We start from the raw sequence: 17263 nt of genomic DNA, 5'->3' as shown, positions 1-17263 counted from the left end.
GTCTCTACACAGCTGGAAAGTGCCGGTATAACTTGATTCCAATAAAGCAAACGATAGTTTTACCAAATTTACAAGATTATAGAGATAAAAAATACAGATTTATAGAGCTTAGCAAAAGTGAAAGCACGCGAATCTGACGTACACTGCCGCGTTATGGGCGTAGACGTATAAGAGAATGTATAGCCACGTTATCTGTAGAAAACAATCAGAGCGCGACTGTGGGTTACTTTACATTTATTTTTCCGCCTGTGCGCGTCCTCCATCACGTTCTATACTGGGAACACGATGTTACAGTATGCAACGCTGACATGAAGCAAGGGAGGGGCTGCTGCAAACCACGCTGATAGAATGAATGTAAAGAGCCTAAAGAACACTTCCTGTTGATGCAAAAAATTGCAGCAGCAACTGTCTGACACATCTGGACTAGAGAGGGGGGGAGGCCTGGCTGTAGCGTTAGCGAACCACTGAAGGGAATGGACAACGTTTAATGCTAATCTGCAAGACGGTGAGTTTGGTGGACTTAAGATCTGGCATGGACTGGTGACCATAAATACGCTTGTAAAGTCGGCTCTTCTGTGCTCTCGCAGTGTGAATAATGAGGAGTTATTACCCGCGACCGCTAGCAACTAATTGCTAGTTAACGTTAGCTCCTAGCTAGCACTGGTCGCTACTGAGCGGTTGCTCCTAAAGCTAGTTCTGTTAGCATAAGCTAACTAGCATGATACCGCTTTCATATGACAGCCTACATAGTTTGTGCCCGTGTTCGACGTTGTTGCCTAGTTAAATCGTGTGAGGGTGTCAAGCTTTTTTAAAGCCACAGAAAACGTGTTCAGCTCGTTAGCTTACACAGGAATAAAGTCTCTTTGAAAGTTATGTATTTTTTTCTGGAATAAAGCTCGATTCTAGGGTAGCTAATGTGGCTAGTTAGCCGCTGCTTGAGCGGTGCTTGATACTTTTGGATGTCTCGGCCCGGTGAACTGAAGCAAATTTGTAACCCACCTTAATCTAACTAGAAGATACCGCAGAAGTGAGACGCAGGGGAGATGTAAACAGAAAGCCGGTGGCTGTAAATTGTCAAGCTAGCGCTAACATTAGCTGCTCCGCAGAGTAGACCCCCCCCTCCCCAAATCAGTAACTATCAACGAAGCGTTTGCATTAAAGTTTGAGACACCCTGGATTGGCTCCGCAATGGAAAGACATGCATGTGCGGTTAGATAGGCGCTGCATGCTAATATTCTCCCATGCACAAACCAGGGTGACACAGGTAAAGGGAGCTCATAATAAGTTAACGCACCAAATTAGCTGTAACGGTACGATTTATTTTTAACCCTATTGTTCGTTCCCAGGGTGGCATCGGTCCCCCATTTATTTTACATATCAGATAGTAGCCTGCATCTAATTTCGTTTTCATAAGGCAGGTTTTAAACATAAAGACTAAAGAACATATCAATGTAGCAGGGCTCTTTGGAAAAGTCGGTGCCTACTAACTCATAGTGATGTTACAACTGTGAAGGGCAAAGTGCAGAGACATCATGGCGAGCTGTCAGACACATTATAAGGAATACCTGGGTTCATTGTCACCAAGCACTTGTGCTTATTGCTGTTGTCTTATATTTTCCATTTAAATGTGTTGATAATTTACAAAGAAACCACCAACTTGTGTTATTCGTTAATAACTATATCGGAAAACAGTAGTAATATCATATATATTACGAGTCATGTTAGATCAGAGTGGGACTAATACAGTTAAGAGTTGGCAATATGGTTTAAACCCGCCCAACTGTCCGCTTTTGTTTTTTGTTTTTTTTGCTTTGCTTTCTGTTTTGGAGAAGCAGCAATATTGCGTTATGAAACACAAGACAGTTAGCAGGAGAGTTAGCTGTGTACATTGTTATATGCTAAAACAGCTCTGTGTTGTAACCTGGTCATTTAGAAGATTATTGGGGCAATATAGTGACTGCCTGTAGTAATTTTGTCTGTTTCAGTTACATTACAGTGCCATGCAAATTTCAAAATAATAATAATTTCTCCACTGTGTTTTTGTCATGATTTGTGATGTTTATCTCTCAATTCTTTATATAAATGTTACTGTGTTGATGTTCTTTTATATTATAACCTAAACTCTAATATTTTCTCATGCATTTCCTTAAATTGTCTTATTAAATTGTACAGTATTTATAACAAAGTAAAATGTAGACATTCGATAACTGCTTTGCTACCATCAGTAGTTGTAACAGTGTAAGATTTGCTCCAGGTATAAATACAGTGTAGTGAAGTGATGGCTCAGCTAATTGCTGCTGGTCATTAAAAGTGCTGTTCATATGATGTAGAAAATTTGTCAGGGAATGCGTGACAACTGATCCAGAAAAGGAAAAGTCATAAAGTATTGTTGTTTGTGTGAACTGGGTTGCCCTTTAACTAAACCTGGCACAAACAGTTTGTGCAAATTTTACTGGACAAGGTTGTGTGTGGATCAATAATTGTTGTAACACTGCAATAGCGATAAAGATTATACTGCTTGAAACCCTGTTTATTCCCCCCTAAATGATGACGCCTTTGTAAGGAAAATGCATTTGTGGGTTGAGCTGCTGAGTCAAGGATGTTGGTTGCACCCATGAAAAACTTGACAGAGTGGTTTTTATCATAGACTACCTCCAGAATTTGGGAATGGAGAGGGTTGAATGGGCTTCCTGCAGTCCTGACCTGAATCCCGTTAAACAATTGTGTGATAAACCTGGGTGTGCAGTTTGCGCTAGAGTGATCAACACAGCCCCTCTAGCTCACCAATGCTGGTTTAAGCATGGGATGCCATCCGACAGCAATGTGTAATCAAGTTGGTCACCAGCATTAGGAGTGGGTGGCAGGCTGTTCTGGCTATGTATGGTTCTTCCAGGTGCTACTGAGACCCCAGTTTGTTGAATTAAGCCCCTTTTCCATTAGGATCGACTTGGCACAGTTTGCCATGGTTTCCAGGGTTTTCCATTAGGTCCAAGTACCTGGTACCAGGTAATTTTTTAGTACCTGCTTGGCCAGGTTTCCAGGGAATCCAAGCAGGTTCTAAAATGTCACGTCGTCAGACTGCACCAATTAGCTGGTCAGTAGTGTCACTAGGATGAGTCATGAGAGCGTCTAGTTGACGAAAATCAAAACCGCCATTTTTGTTTTCCGTGAGTCTGATGAAAAGCCACAGACCAAACACCAGGTATGTTCTTGCCTTGACATCCACCTTTTTTGTAACATTCCTGTCGCATATTAACTATGTCGCGGCACGCTCCTACACGTTGCCATGATAATGACCGCACGAATCAGGAGGCACTAAATTATAATGGAAAACCAGTTGATCTGAGAGGAGTCGAGTCCATCCAAGTAGGTACTAATTTAAAATGGGCTTTAATGAATTGTAGAACTGCCAATAACTCTCATTTCTTCATATTTTAATAATCCAATCTAATAAACAACACCAAACAAGAGTCAATTACAGAATAAGCTGTTTGGCACTGGCAGAGAAGATTTGCCAAGTTTTTCATGGATGCAACGCCTATACTTATCTCTGCTGCTCAACCCAAAAATTCATTTTCTATAGGAACATGGCACCATTTAAGAGGAAATAAGCAAACTTTCCAAAATTACAAGATGTATTACTGTATTGTTACAGTAAAGAATTAATCGACTAAACACAAATATCCTTACCTTTTGTGCTAAGGTTAGTTACTCCTAACTAAATTCTTCAGCTGCTGCTTGTAGTGAATGCATATGATGAAAAAGGAACGATAACATTAACCTCCTCGTATGTTATCTAGAATCTTATCTTTGGGGAGCACACTGTCACCAACAAGTCATGTGAATGCTTACATTGCTGTATGATTGTGTTAGTCAATTGTTCCTCATTAGTGGTTTATGAATGTAAGTACTTTGTGTGTGTGTGGGGGGGAGTGCAGTAAGATTATAGATATGGATGGTTTCTACTATAAAGTTTTCCACTGTGTTCATCTCATAAGCATGTGAGTAGGCAGAAACGAAGGATGAGCATTTTCTTGAATTCCACTTATGTACTGCAAACAAATTTAATAAGCGAAGACACCCAAAGGCTAAGCATCCAATATTTAGCTCTGCTTTCTGATATTTTACTAAGCCTTAACGTTTTTCAGAATGTGCCTTATTTTCACTCCTAAGAGTCTCACATCGTACCCTCCCCTAGGTGTATCACAATCTAGTTTACTTTTGTGTGTGTGTGTGTGTGTGTGTGTGTATATATATATATATATATATATATATATATATATATATATATATATATATATATATATATATATATATATATATATATATATATATATACATATATATATATATATATATATAATTATTATTATTATTTTTTAAAATCTCATTAAAAATGCTCCCCGAGCCTTTTGCTTGTGAGGCACTTCTGTCCTGATGTTGAAGAAAGCATACAGTGTTTGCCTGCTGACTTAGACTTTCAGTGAAATGGCAGCATTTTAGAATCCAAACTTTGTGTGACATCTTTCCATCACTGTTACGCTGATGTTTTGGTTATGTAAAATATCCCTTTCTTTTTTACCTGCCTACATGAAGCAGCTGTATCAGATTGGTCTATTACCAGACAAGGAACTTGAGCCACAGATGTAATTTTTGAGCTGAGTTTAAACATTTTCAGCTTTCCCATGTGAGCCAAGCATGTGACCCTCACTCAGCATGTGCATCTCAACTACTGAGCATGCATTCTTTGGCTGCCCTTCCACTTGGCTCCTTCTCACATGCATGCTGTTGGCAGCCATTGCTAGAATCTTTTTTTTTTTTTTTTTGCGCATGTGTATGAAGATGTTGTATTTGAATGCTGCCTATGGAGGAAGTGAAACTAATGCATGTCTGCTTTAGGGTTCTTTATGTTTTGTTACCACTTCTCCTTTCCTAAACCAGGATCACGACATATGGTTTCTTGGACAGGTGTCTTGGCACGCTTTGGCAACTAGATAAAGTGTTCCCAAAGTGCTGACAGGGACTAAATGCACAGAAGATCATGCTGAATTGCCAGCAAGGGGGCAGGAGGGATGGAGGAGGTGCAGAGGGATAGATTATTTAAGGGCAGATGGAGTTGAGAGGGAGGAAGTCTATTCTGGAGAACTGACACACCAGTTAAGGTTTGCAAGATAAATGTATTCGCTTTTACAAACAGAAGTGTTCCCAGTGTTGTTTAACTAGTTTGTCTAGGAAGGCAGGATTTCCATTTGTTGATACTTTTTAATCCACCTTAAATCAATATATTATTGTTGAAGCTTAGTGTGCCAGTTGTCAACATTGGCCCCTCCACTTTGATGGGGGCATGAAAGTGAAACCCTGAAAGTTGCAACTTTTAGGTTGTAAACCTTTTAATTTAGCTATTGGAGGTATGCTCATCAAGAAAGAACAGCTCAAACAGCAAATTTAAAAGACGGTGTACTTCCTCATGCTCATGTTAGGTATGAAAAAAGGTTTTTCTTTTTAAGAACGGTTATCTTGCGCTCATCTTCCAGGCAGAACCAGATTTTCTTCTTTCTCTGCCAAACAAGGTATACACATATCTTTATGGCACGACTAACTGCCTGATATAGCACAATGCAGTCAGTGTATGCGGGACACAGGAACATAATCTCTCTATCACTTTCATTTCTTAGAGTTACTTTACTTTCAACTCCCTCTTTACTAGCAGCAGCGAGTAAGTAGTAAATGTAAGGAAGTTTAAAGACATTAAACTATAGGATAAAGCATGGGAAACTGAAATTCTCTATTCAATAATAATTACACTTTATTAACTTTACATGTTGCCTTCCAAGAAAATTACCAAGATATCCAGCACTCCTACTTTACACTACTATGGACTATACAGTACTTGAGCAGCTCCCTAGAAGTAAATGTAGACATTATTGCCTAATTGTCCACCAGACTCTGGTAGGCAACTTTGGTCAAAAATGGAAGCAGTTTTGAACAAAATGTTTTTAAATTAACGTCAACCAGTTTTCGAGATTCAAAATTCATAGCTGATTCAGCAAGTTGCCCATTTCCTAAGGTATTTCCACTATTGTGTTTGAGTGTTGTTATGATGTTGTTTTCTTGAAAAACTGTCTCTGGTCTGTGTTTGACTTTACTTTCGATATATACCTCTCCTTGTTTCACCAGAGCACATTTTTCCAGAAAGTGTGATGTTGTATTTACTGTCAGGCCTTAGTTTGCAAGGGCTGTTACCTAGCTTGCTTCCCATGCAGGTCAAGTGCATTGTGTCGCTTTATAACTGTAAATGCATGTCAGCAGAGCAGCAAGTCTGGACAAACTGGCAGCCGTTTGAGCTCACTTGTAGCCGTTTGTACTTACAGTGAAATGACTTTTTTTCAAATGACTTGAAGCTCTTCTCTGAGGTTTTTACGTAATTATTTTCTGAAGATTTTAGAGAGCTTTTGAGATCTTCCCATGATAATGCTACATTCTTCAGAGCTGAAAGAATGAAATCAGATTCCACATTGTTCATTTTCAAAGCACCTACCATCCAGACATTACTTCAAAAACATGGTTTCATCTCATTGTCTTCTTTTGACCATATCTGTTGAAATGAATTGTTTGTTTGGTGGTTTATCTGCAACTGAGCAGTACAGTTGCAAGTGCTCTGGCCAGGACTAACTTCCCTTCATCATAATTACTGACATTTGGGATCTTTTTGGTGTCTGTCCATCTGGGTTTTAGATATACATTTACAGTAGGCTCAGGTGTTGTCAACAACTGTAGTCTCTTATCTTCTCTCTGCTTCACATGTCCTACTGCACTAATGTCCAAGAAATTGATAGAACGTTCTTAGAGGAGACGTTCCCAAATTGAAACTAAAGCGAGTTGATGTGTCATCCACAGCACAGACTGGGAAAACCTGACAGAGGATTATCTAACAGTCACATCAGAAGAAATAAATGGTAAATGGACTGGTTCTTATATAGCACTTTTCTACTCAAACACTCAAAACACTCCATAAAACATGCCTCATTCATCCAGAGTTTCTTTCTACACCTAAGTGTGTTCAATCTAAAATTCACAACCATTCACACTACACTGAACAACTTGGAGAGCAACTTGGGGTTCGTATCTTGCCCAAGGATACTTTAGCCAGCAGACTGGATTATTCAGGTTTTGAACCACCGACTTTCCGATTAGTAGGTAACCTGCTTTACCTCGTGATCCACAGCCAACCCAAAGCCATGGCTGAGAATCTAATAATTGCCTCGTTGCTGTAATTTATTGCAGGGGCACTGTTTTGGCAAAAATTTAAGTGAGCTACGTGGTTCAACCAAGCATCTTTTTTCACATTGTATTAAGCACTCAGTTTGTGCTGCTTTTAAACAGCATGTGTGTGCACATACAGGTTGAGAAATGGCTATTAAGAAATGGCTTTGGTAAGGTACCGAAGTTAAAATTTGACATGTCACAATCAGTCCAGCAACTGGCAGTGACAGTTGCATTCCTAGACAACCGTGTGTGTGTACATGCAGTGCAACCAAAAACCAACTGGTAGTCAATTCATCCAGTTGCCTGTAGCAGATATATTAGTCTATATATTAGTATTATATTATATTATATATTAATCACCCTAATGCATATGTAATTAACACAATTATTATTCACATATTCATGTTGGTGGTTAATGCCAATGAGAAAAGCATAAAATCTTGAATGTTTGAAGGTTGTTAGGGTAAAGAGTGAACTTGAAAGAAATTGGAATCTATCCATCCATTTTCTCCTGCTTGTCTGATAGTGGAGTTCATTTTTTGTCAAATTTTAAAAATGCTTTGAGGAGCAGTTTAAACCTACTTAACATTATAGTGTTAATGAAGGTATGATTTAGTGCAGGGCTTGAATGACATGGCATTAGTTTCTGCACAAAGCTGAGTGTATACATGGCCCAGTGCTTTTTTGTACCTTGAAGCTATTAAAATGTTGCAGTTTAATATGACAACATCTGATATTTTGTCTTTTTTCTTCTCCCATCAGGCTGTCAACAAACTGGAGAAACGTATACAAGAAATGGACGACGGCAGCTACATCGAGTTTGATGTGCCGGAGTTCAGCAACACTGTTCTGACCCAACTCAATGAGTTGCGGCTGCAAGGGAAGCTGTGCGACATCATTGTTCACGTTCAGGGCCAGCCCTTTCGAGCCCACAAGGCCGTGCTGGCAGCTAGTTCACCCTACTTCCGTGACCACTCAGCTTTGAGCACCATGAGTGGCCTTTCCATTTCAGTCATCAAAAGCCCTGAGGTGTTTGAACAGCTTCTTGCTTTCTGCTACACAGGTCACATGTCCCTGCAGCTCAAAGATATTATCAGTTTTCTCACCGCTGCCAGCTTTCTGCAAATGCAGGCAATCATTGACAAGTGCACCCAAATCCTGGAGAGCCTCCATTCCAAGATCAGCCTCCCAGTTAGTGTCAGCAGCCCAGAGAAAGACAGCTTGCAGACTAGCCGCAACGGGGTCAATGACAGCAACCTCTTCATAAATCCCACCCAGATCTCCCCCCCTTACTACTCCCGACAGACTCAGGCAGGGAATGAAGTGCGCTTGGAGCTGGGAGGAAAAAGCCTGGGCCGGGTGAGACAGCAGCAAGAGGAAGGCCACTCGGATCGTGGCAGTAGTGATAGTGTGTCAGAGCACGATGCGCCCGTGGAGGGAGAAACAGAGCAAGTGGAACTGATTGGCAAAGATGGGCAAGTAACAGATGTGCATGTGAAGATAGAAAAGACCGATAGGCCCACTTATTCAGACAGTTCCTCAGCTGGTGATGATGGCTATCACACAGAGTTGGTGGATGGAGACCAGGTAGTGGCTGTCACTGTGGGCTCTTATGGTCCTGTAATCCAGCCTGCTTCCTATTCTTACTCAGGGCTGTCCTCCCCGTGCTTTGTCAACCTCAGCAACACCAGTCCTTCCCGCTCCATTCTCAGTGGCTTCAGAGGTGGCCGAGCCAGGGCAAAGCGCCCGTTGGCTATCCCCACAGGGGTGCTGAGTCATATTAAACCAGGCTCAGACGATGGCGAATCAACTGTGGGACCCACAGGGTTGGAGAACGATGTGCGAGAACGTAGCCTACGGAGCCAGTGGTACCCTTACAATGAGAGACTCATTTGCATCTACTGTGGAAAGACCTTCAATCAGAAAGGGAGCCTGGACCGCCACATGCGCCTGCACATGGGAATCACCCCATTTGTTTGTAAATTCTGTGGCAAGAAGTACACAAGGAAAGACCAGCTGGAGTACCACATCCGTGGCCACACGGACAACAAGCCCTTTCACTGTCAGATCTGTGGGAAATGCTTCCCATTTCAGGGCACCCTTAACCAGCACCTGAGGAAGAAGCACCTGGGAGCATCAGAGGGCAGCAATCACATGGACTCTCCAGAGAGGATGGAGGGAAGCTCAGGTCAGAAGGACCAAGAAGATACGTCTGAGGGGATGGCCTTTGAGGCACAATATGCAGAAGAGGCACCAGCCAATGAAATGGAGGAGAGTTCAAAGTGCAGTCCAGAGGAGGCTCAAGCATCAAGATGTGATTTTTAGGTCCTGCTTCAGGTTAAGGAAGCTTTAAGAAATGTTTATTTCAGCGCAATTTAAAGGACTCTCCTCTTTTTGAATCAGCTCCCGCTACTATGGACCTTTCTTTCATCGAGGGTTTCTGTCAGTTTTGTGAAAGTTAGATGCTAAATACAGAGAGAAAATGGGTGCTTTATAGAAATCGGATTCTTTCAAGTAAAGGGAGTAACGACTTACTATTTTTAAGGTGGTCCCAATAATCAAGACCCCCGGATTGATTTCTCTTTTTATCTTTCCATGTTTTTTAAAACATATTTACAGAGTTATATAGGCATGTTGCAATAATTGATAATGTGAAAGCTCTGGTAAGATGCTTGTCATATCACCTTTTTACCTAACCTGTTTTTGCACATGTGGCCACAGGAGGCCACTTACACACAAGGAATGATTTTTCTGCCAGTGCAAAGCTTCGTGTGACATATCCGTTCAATACCTCATGATGCAACTACATACTCATAATAGACAGTATTTTAACTTAAATGAAACTCACCAGGTTCTACCTCATAGCCAAGAACCTACCAGGCACAGATGTGTTCAACGTTTAAAATCCGTTCTAGGTTTTTTGTACAGTATCTTATTGCCAAACCCTGTAAAGAATATTCTTTCAACACAAAGCCTTGATACTTAGGGGAAATATTCCTTGCTGATTGTATGGATTAGGGACAAAGTCCTTGTCAAATGTTTCATGGTTAGCCAGGATAACATGATTAAGAAGGTGCTATGTTATGAGTAGAAAGCTTGCTGGCCTACTTGTGTGCTATTGGGCAAATATGGAGAGCAGAGTAAGAGACATTTCTCTGTTATTTTTCAAGATAAAATTTTTTTTCTTCAAAACACTTCAGGATTTTATCTCTCATCACTACTGGAGATCTCACTCTGTCAGCCTAGGCGTGGTTTTAGATGCTGCCATCCATGTAATGGATGAATCTCATCCATACAGTGAAGTAATTTGTATTCCTCTATATCCCCTGTATGAGGTTTATTCAGAACTATTGTATATGTTTTTGTTTTTTCCTGGGGTTCCAGTTTGATACTCAGTGTCTAACAGAGGCAGGGAGTACTCATTGTAAACTCAGCACACCAGGAACAGCTCTGGATGTGTTCACCTAAATCACTATAATATACTAGTCTGAACAATATGCAAGCAGAAAGAACAAAGGAATCTCAGCCATTGTGACATGGTTTTTCTTCCATTATTTGAAAGAGCTATGGGTTTGTTTTCCATTGTGTCCTCTACAATTGGACAGTTAATCTGTGATATTCATTTTCTGCATTGTTCAGGGTCAGGTGCAGACTTGTAACACGTTTTCCTCATTTTGTCAAGCCCACTTTATGGTATTGTCAAGGTTAAGAGGTAAATGTTTTAAGAGGTAGCTGATGATCCAAAGTATCGATGCACTTTGCAGAGTTAGCAGTTTGGGTGAGTGCTGTCCCAGTAATAAAATGTGCTAATCTGTCTTAATTGTGATGATTTTTACTCTGAGTAAAAATGTCTTGAGCTTTGATGAGACTCTGCAATCACATAAATACTTTTGGCTACAAGTCACATATATGGTAACATTGCATTTTATCTATACTATTTGAATTACGGGGATGGGGTGTTGTGGGAATATAGAGATTTATTTCCATTGTGATTTAAAAATTCATATTCACATTTAAAAGGCACTTAAAAGGCCTGGTTGATGATTAGAATTTGCTAATTTAAAGCTCAGCTGGGTGGTTCCTTTTGTGCTATTTTTGCTTTCTTACTCGCCATCCAGCTGGTTAATGCCTTTATTTTTGAAGAGCACCTGCTTTATGCTTTTATTTTGTCCCAACTGGTCCATGCTGAATTTGTGTCAATGAATTGAGAATTGATTGACAATTTTATAGTTTTCATATTATTTCCTACGTTGTGTGCATTTGGTGGGAGAATCTTGTGTTTTGTTGCTTATGTCAGATTTTATATTAAGAGTGCAGTCCTTTTTATTCCTTTGAATGTGCATTCGTCGTCTTTACTCATCGACAAACCAAAATTTGGATAATTTTGCAAAATCGGTATAGCTAGCTTTTCATTGTCTTTAGTGTACGAATTTATCACAAACACTCTTAATCATCATCACCAATGTCTGTCTGTCAGCATATACAGTACTTTTTTAGATTAATGTTTTCCAAGTCAAGTATATTTTTGTCAGCGGGCGATGTGCGCAGGGTTGCCAGCTGATCTGACCTCAACAAAATCAGTTTCTGATTCATGTTAACCTCACTACGATAATTCTTGCCCTTTATTTGAAGACAAAAAAGACAACAAGCATTTCTTCTTGGAATATTATCAGCAAGGTTTTGTGAATAGGGTACAAACTGCTAAAATATTTTTGTGCCAAAAGACAACACCAAAGACTAATAGGGGATGATTTTTTTTTTCTGGTAAATTTTGGCTGGATTGTGTAATTGAATGCTCGTTAGGAAGAATAGGTTCTTAATTTAATGTAAGACTAATTCATTGCAATTTGCAAAAGAATGTATGTTTCCCTGTTTATAACAATCACTTGTGTAGAAAATAAATAAATGAACAAGCAGAAATTAAGTAGCAGAGTCATAAATAACATAACAATACTAAGCCATAAAAACAAGGTATAAAAGTTGTGCAGTAGGTAATGTAATTGTTTAAAGCCAGTGTAAAAAAGAGAGACTGCTTCACAACAAGTGGCATCTTAAACTTAGTGCCTTGCCACAAGCTTTATGTTTTAGATTCTGGCACTTGGATTTTTGTGCCTCTTTACTTTTGGAATGGAATAAATGGAGAGATTATGATGAAATATGGCTGCATCTTTTATTGTGAAGTGGAGCCAAGAATGAATAGAAATTAAGTCATGTCATTCTTGTCCATTTTGTACTAGTCTACTTAAGCTCTGCCCCTAATTTTCACTTGCTATCACTGGATTTTTATTTTATTTTATTAATCTGTGACATGATGGGCAACTGATTTTAAAGTGTAACTGATTTTGTAGCATTTGATTACAATCAGATGAGGCAAACTTGTTCCCTGCAAGCCGCTGCCCCATAGTCAGAGGCTATACTAAATCCCCTCCTCTTTAACGACCGAGGACAATCTAATCAATGTACTGTAGTTTATGCATTTAAGTAGAGACAGGAGATGCATGAGAACAGACAGGATATTTAGCTGATAGTAAACTGAGTATTTGTGCAGAAAAATATCTTACCTACATATACTGTAGCTGAATTGCACGCTGCTCAGCCAAAAAATTGTGTACAATTGCCAATTTTTTAAAAACTTTTTTTTCCTGTCATTGATTGTGCACTTACTTTTTGTTGTTGTTTTTTGGTTAAAAGTACATACCAGTTCTATCCGATGAGTCTCCTTTATCTCTGTAGTTACCTGTTAGGGACTCAGTTATCTTAAAGGCCTCAATCACTTCTGTAAGGACCTCTCCCCTCGAATGGTGCTTTGAAATTCAGTTTTCTGTCCTCAGCAAGCAAGTCCATGTTTTTGTTGTAGGTGAACAGGGGCGTAATTGTTTAAATGTTATTCATGTATCATAGTTATGTACGTGGCAGTACACACCTACAAAAACCAACTAAACTTGATAGACACTCGAATGGACCCTCTTCGTCAGCTTGTAGTTCCACCTCGCTGAGAGCGACAGGATATGCATTTTGGGCCACAAGTATTCAAAAAGAAGTGTTTACAAGGCTGTCAGACTACTTTGTGTTTTTTTTTTCTTTGTTTTTTTGATAATTTTTTTTTTTGCAAACTTGCAACTCGTCCTGTTCCTTTTGTAAGAAACTCACTTCAGGTAGTTTACAAACACTGATACAGGCTTAGAAAAGAAATCGTAAGTCTTCCATAGCTTTTCTGTCAGTTTCTGTCCACTGTGTATTTTTTTTTTTTTTTTTGAAAAAAGAGAAGCAATAACCTTTTTGAAAGTGAAAGTGGTGTATTGGGATCATCAAACCTTTTGAAATATTGGCCTGTCATGTATCAAACAAACTGAAAGTCAGGGAGCTGTTGAATTGAAGTAGGACCAGGACAATTTGATATCGATTTATTTTTTATATATTTTCTGAAACTCTGGACAGGTTGACTTCTTGTTTTTAGAAAAAAAAATATGAAAGTGAAAACGCGGTTGAAATGCTCAATTGAAAATCCAGTGGTAGTTGGTAAACTGCAACACGAGAACTGAGCGCGTGATTCAGTCATCAAACTCAGTGGCACTGTTCAGAGTTGCACCTCCAGCTGAGTGAAATAATGAAAGGGATTTTGGGCTATATAGCCACTGTTTGGGACCGGGCTCTCTGTTGCTATGTTGAAGTTCAGTGGTCTCCTTTTGCTCCTCAGGCTCCGAGACAGTAGGTGCAGTTGTTCAGGATCAGAGGGGACGTTTTCAGTCTACCTGTTGTTCCTTTTCGTTTTTGAATCCCCCCTAACTCTGCACTAGTATGTCTCTGGTTCGTGTGCATTTGGTGACAAGGCAAAAAACAACATTAAAAAAAAAAAGTAGAACTCAGGGTATATAGCATTAAAAGTGGTCTCACTGGACATACGTTCTACCATATGTCCGTAGTATAATTGTGCACTTCTCTTCAGGTGGGGAAACAAGTCCTCAGTCAGTTGTTCCCAAACATTCTGCCTCAAGGTCTCAATGAGCCCATATTTTCCACAGAGCTGAAGCATGAGGTGCATTTGAGCCCACGAACTGAACCATGATAGCAGAAATGCCTCCGCTCCTGTTTTGTCCACTCTACACACAACCTCACAACCCAACTGTGAACCTCAGAACTCTACTGTTTTGTACAACTATGAAGTAAATGAAGCTAGCTAGAGCTGATGTTGTATCTATTGCCATTTATGAATTTATTTTATAGCATGAAATAAAATATATTTATTCAAATTATATATTTTACTCATAATCATTCAGTGCTGCTTCATTTTGGTTCTTAAGCTTGTAAATTGCTTTTTTATTATATAAAAAATGTCAATAGAATAATGCGTTTGTAAAATAAAGACGCTGATTTGGCTCTGCTTTGTCTTTTTTTGTTTTGTTTTGTTTCTCTTAACTGAACTGATCTATCAGTTATTTAATATTAACGCTTTTCTTAGAAAACGGGGAAAAGGAGAACTCTACTCACCCACCCTTTCTTTATTTATTATGTTGAACAATGTTAAAATGCACTGCAGTGATTCTTTGTTACGCATGTGCAACTTTTACCCTCAAGAGGGAGCTAGAGAATAATATAATATCAGTTATGTCAGTATCAAAAGGTTACTGATTAGTTTGGAGAGTCGTAGAAAGGAGAGTGTGTCAGATTCTTTGTCACTGAAAACAGGGAAATTTAATTTCACTTTTAAAATGTTAGAAAACTTTAAAGCAAACAATGGGAAATATGAAAATTAAGCTACTTTGAGTTAGGTAAGCATGATTTTTTGTGATGCTTGTAGAAGTTGAAAAACATAAAACAATAAACCTGATTAGTCTCAAATATTTTGATACATTTATCACCAGTCAAAGTCTTTACCCAACTGAACTGTTTGTTCTTCCTGTCCGTACTGTGTTAAGGTCATGGGAGTAATGTATACATTAAATGATAGTGCACATGTGCGAAACCTTCACAAATGTGAGTGTCTGACATGTGTGTTGCTTTTGTGATAAAACATTGTCAGCTTCCTCTGTTGCACCTCGGTGAGCTCTGAGTGCATGTTAAACCTGTGTGGGCTCTTTCACAGAAAGGAAAAGGCCTAGAACATGTATCACAAGTTGATCTGGCAGTTACATAGGCACACGTTACACTCGTTTCCATTCAGGCGTTGCTATGCATTACACGGCGTGCTTCAACCTGTAGCCTGGATGGTTGACGTCACATTAGAAATATTAAGGATGTGTGAGACAAATGCTGACGACTAGAATGCTTTGACTTTTGCAGTGTTTCTGAACGGGTAACACATTTAACTTCCATTGCCATTTCAACAGCTGCCTCACACATGGAAAAATTGAGCCCCTTGGCTTTAAATACACTGGCAGATACCCTGAACAGTAAATAGTGAAAACCACAGATCAAAGTGATGTCTTAAAATTCCTTGTTTTGTCTTTTCCAAAATCCAGAGATATTCTCCTTATTGGCACGTGTGACAAAGACAAGGATCAAATACTATGCTGTAGGGATTATTACACTAGCTGCATACGCACCATGTAGTTATGGGTTTTATATGTGTGTACGTACAAGCAAGAATAGGAGACCTTAATCATTCATTAATTCTGTGTGAGCTTGTGCAAGAATGCTGATTAAGCTTTCTTTTGAATTTGTTTACCACGCTGTCAGGCAGTTTGTATCAGCTTGACATAAACTTCAATTATCTTTGGTAAGTAAATAACACAATACTTGGCAGTAGGTGATGCATCACTCGTTGCTGGAGGTTTTAATAAATTGGACGAATTATTTAAATGACAGCGTTATAGGACTGCAAAGACGTGATCCTAAAATAACACCCTAAAGTGCTCTGTTCAGTGGAATAAGAGAATAAAAAGAACCACAAAATACAAGGCCAGGAACCCAGAGGTAGTCCCGTTTCCATAAGGCGTCTTTTGCTGCATTCTGTGAGTATGATGTATTGCGGCTTCGTAACACAAACTGAGCTGGATCCGAGTAAATAGTGGGTAGCTGTTTCATTAGTGTCAATATGACAGTTTTGGAGTTAGAATCTGATTGCTGGGTGTTTGTTGGACAAGTTGTTGGCTCAGTCATGAATAGTTGCCTTGTATCATCTCCACAAAGGCCACGAAGACTCAGCTACGGCCTAGAGTTCACAGATACTCCTGACTTACCTCCTCACTTAATCCCAAAGTGTTATATATGAAAGATAAGTGATGGAGTCTTTTTAAAGAAAAAAAGGACTTTATTCTGTAATACAGGTCTTGTTTGAATGAATTTCTTGTTTAAAAGAACCTAACTAACAACTCAGCAAAGTTGACATCTGTCCTCCTGACTCGAAACAGTACCATAACTCTTTAGGCCCAGTAGTATGTGACTGAATAGATGTTACGAAAAGTAAGCAGTCAACCACAAGGCAAGGTTACAATCTTTCTTAATATCTTCATATTACAGAAGCTATGTGAAAGTTAATTACTGTTCCTTAGAATTGTTAGTCTGCCTGCTTATCGATTCTTCTTATCATTCTACTTGCACTTGCTACAATCGTCTGATTTCAGTTTGTGTGTTGGAGGAGGAAAATAGACAGTCTACAGCATGCATGTGTGCATGACTATTTTTATTGCACAAAAGGATGAGAGTGCGATGGTAAAATGCAAACTGTATCCAGGACAGAAACAACTGCATTATGCTGCTAACACAACTCTGGCTCTTTGCAAACATCTGCATGCTAACGGTAAGCTAGCCAAGAACCCAGAGTAACATTTCCTGAGTGAACGCTAAACCCAGCCCTGGAGACAGACCCTGAGCTTCAACAGGTAACAAACAGATGAGCAGTCAGGCTGCAGCCTTCAGTTCTACCTGTTCATGTTTCTAAAGCAGAATCACTGTGGCGATTGCTTAAATGTCTCTTTGTGCTGGTTTTCATCTTTGCTTTGTGTTCATACCTAAATACTAAGACAAGGATCATACAGTATGTGTCTCCTCCTTCGGA

At 39.5% G+C, this 17263-nt stretch overlaps 1 protein-coding gene across 2 annotated transcripts; it reads left to right on the top strand.

The window, feature by feature from the left end:
• The first annotated feature begins 217 nt into the window (after nt 1–217).
• Nucleotides 218–14647, top strand: zbtb34 (zinc finger and BTB domain containing 34). 2 transcript variants are annotated; one of them, XM_085293793.1, is made up of 3 exons: nt 218–505; nt 6898–6956; nt 8029–14647. In XM_085293793.1, exons 2-3 carry the CDS (start codon nt 6954–6956, stop codon nt 9589–9591), a joined length of 1566 nt encoding a protein of 521 aa, XP_085149919.1. In that variant the 5' UTR covers nt 218–505; nt 6898–6953; the 3' UTR covers nt 9592–14647. The 2 variants fall into 2 exon arrangements, with proteins under 2 accessions (XP_085149919.1, XP_085149918.1); XM_085293792.1 differs by lacking the exon at nt 6898–6956.
• The last annotated feature ends 2616 nt before the right edge of the window (nt 14648–17263 follow it).

The sequence above is a fragment of the Mchenga conophoros genome, linkage group LG12 (assembly GCF_057382185.1).
Source record: "Mchenga conophoros isolate Kocher_MC1m ecotype Shallow Benthic linkage group LG12, M_conophoros_male_GT1.1, whole genome shotgun sequence".
In the NCBI taxonomy this organism is placed as follows: Eukaryota; Metazoa; Chordata; class Actinopteri; order Cichliformes; family Cichlidae; genus Mchenga; species Mchenga conophoros.
The sequence above is the reverse complement of the archived record's forward strand: the minus strand, read 5'-3'. Positions and strand labels throughout refer to the sequence as shown.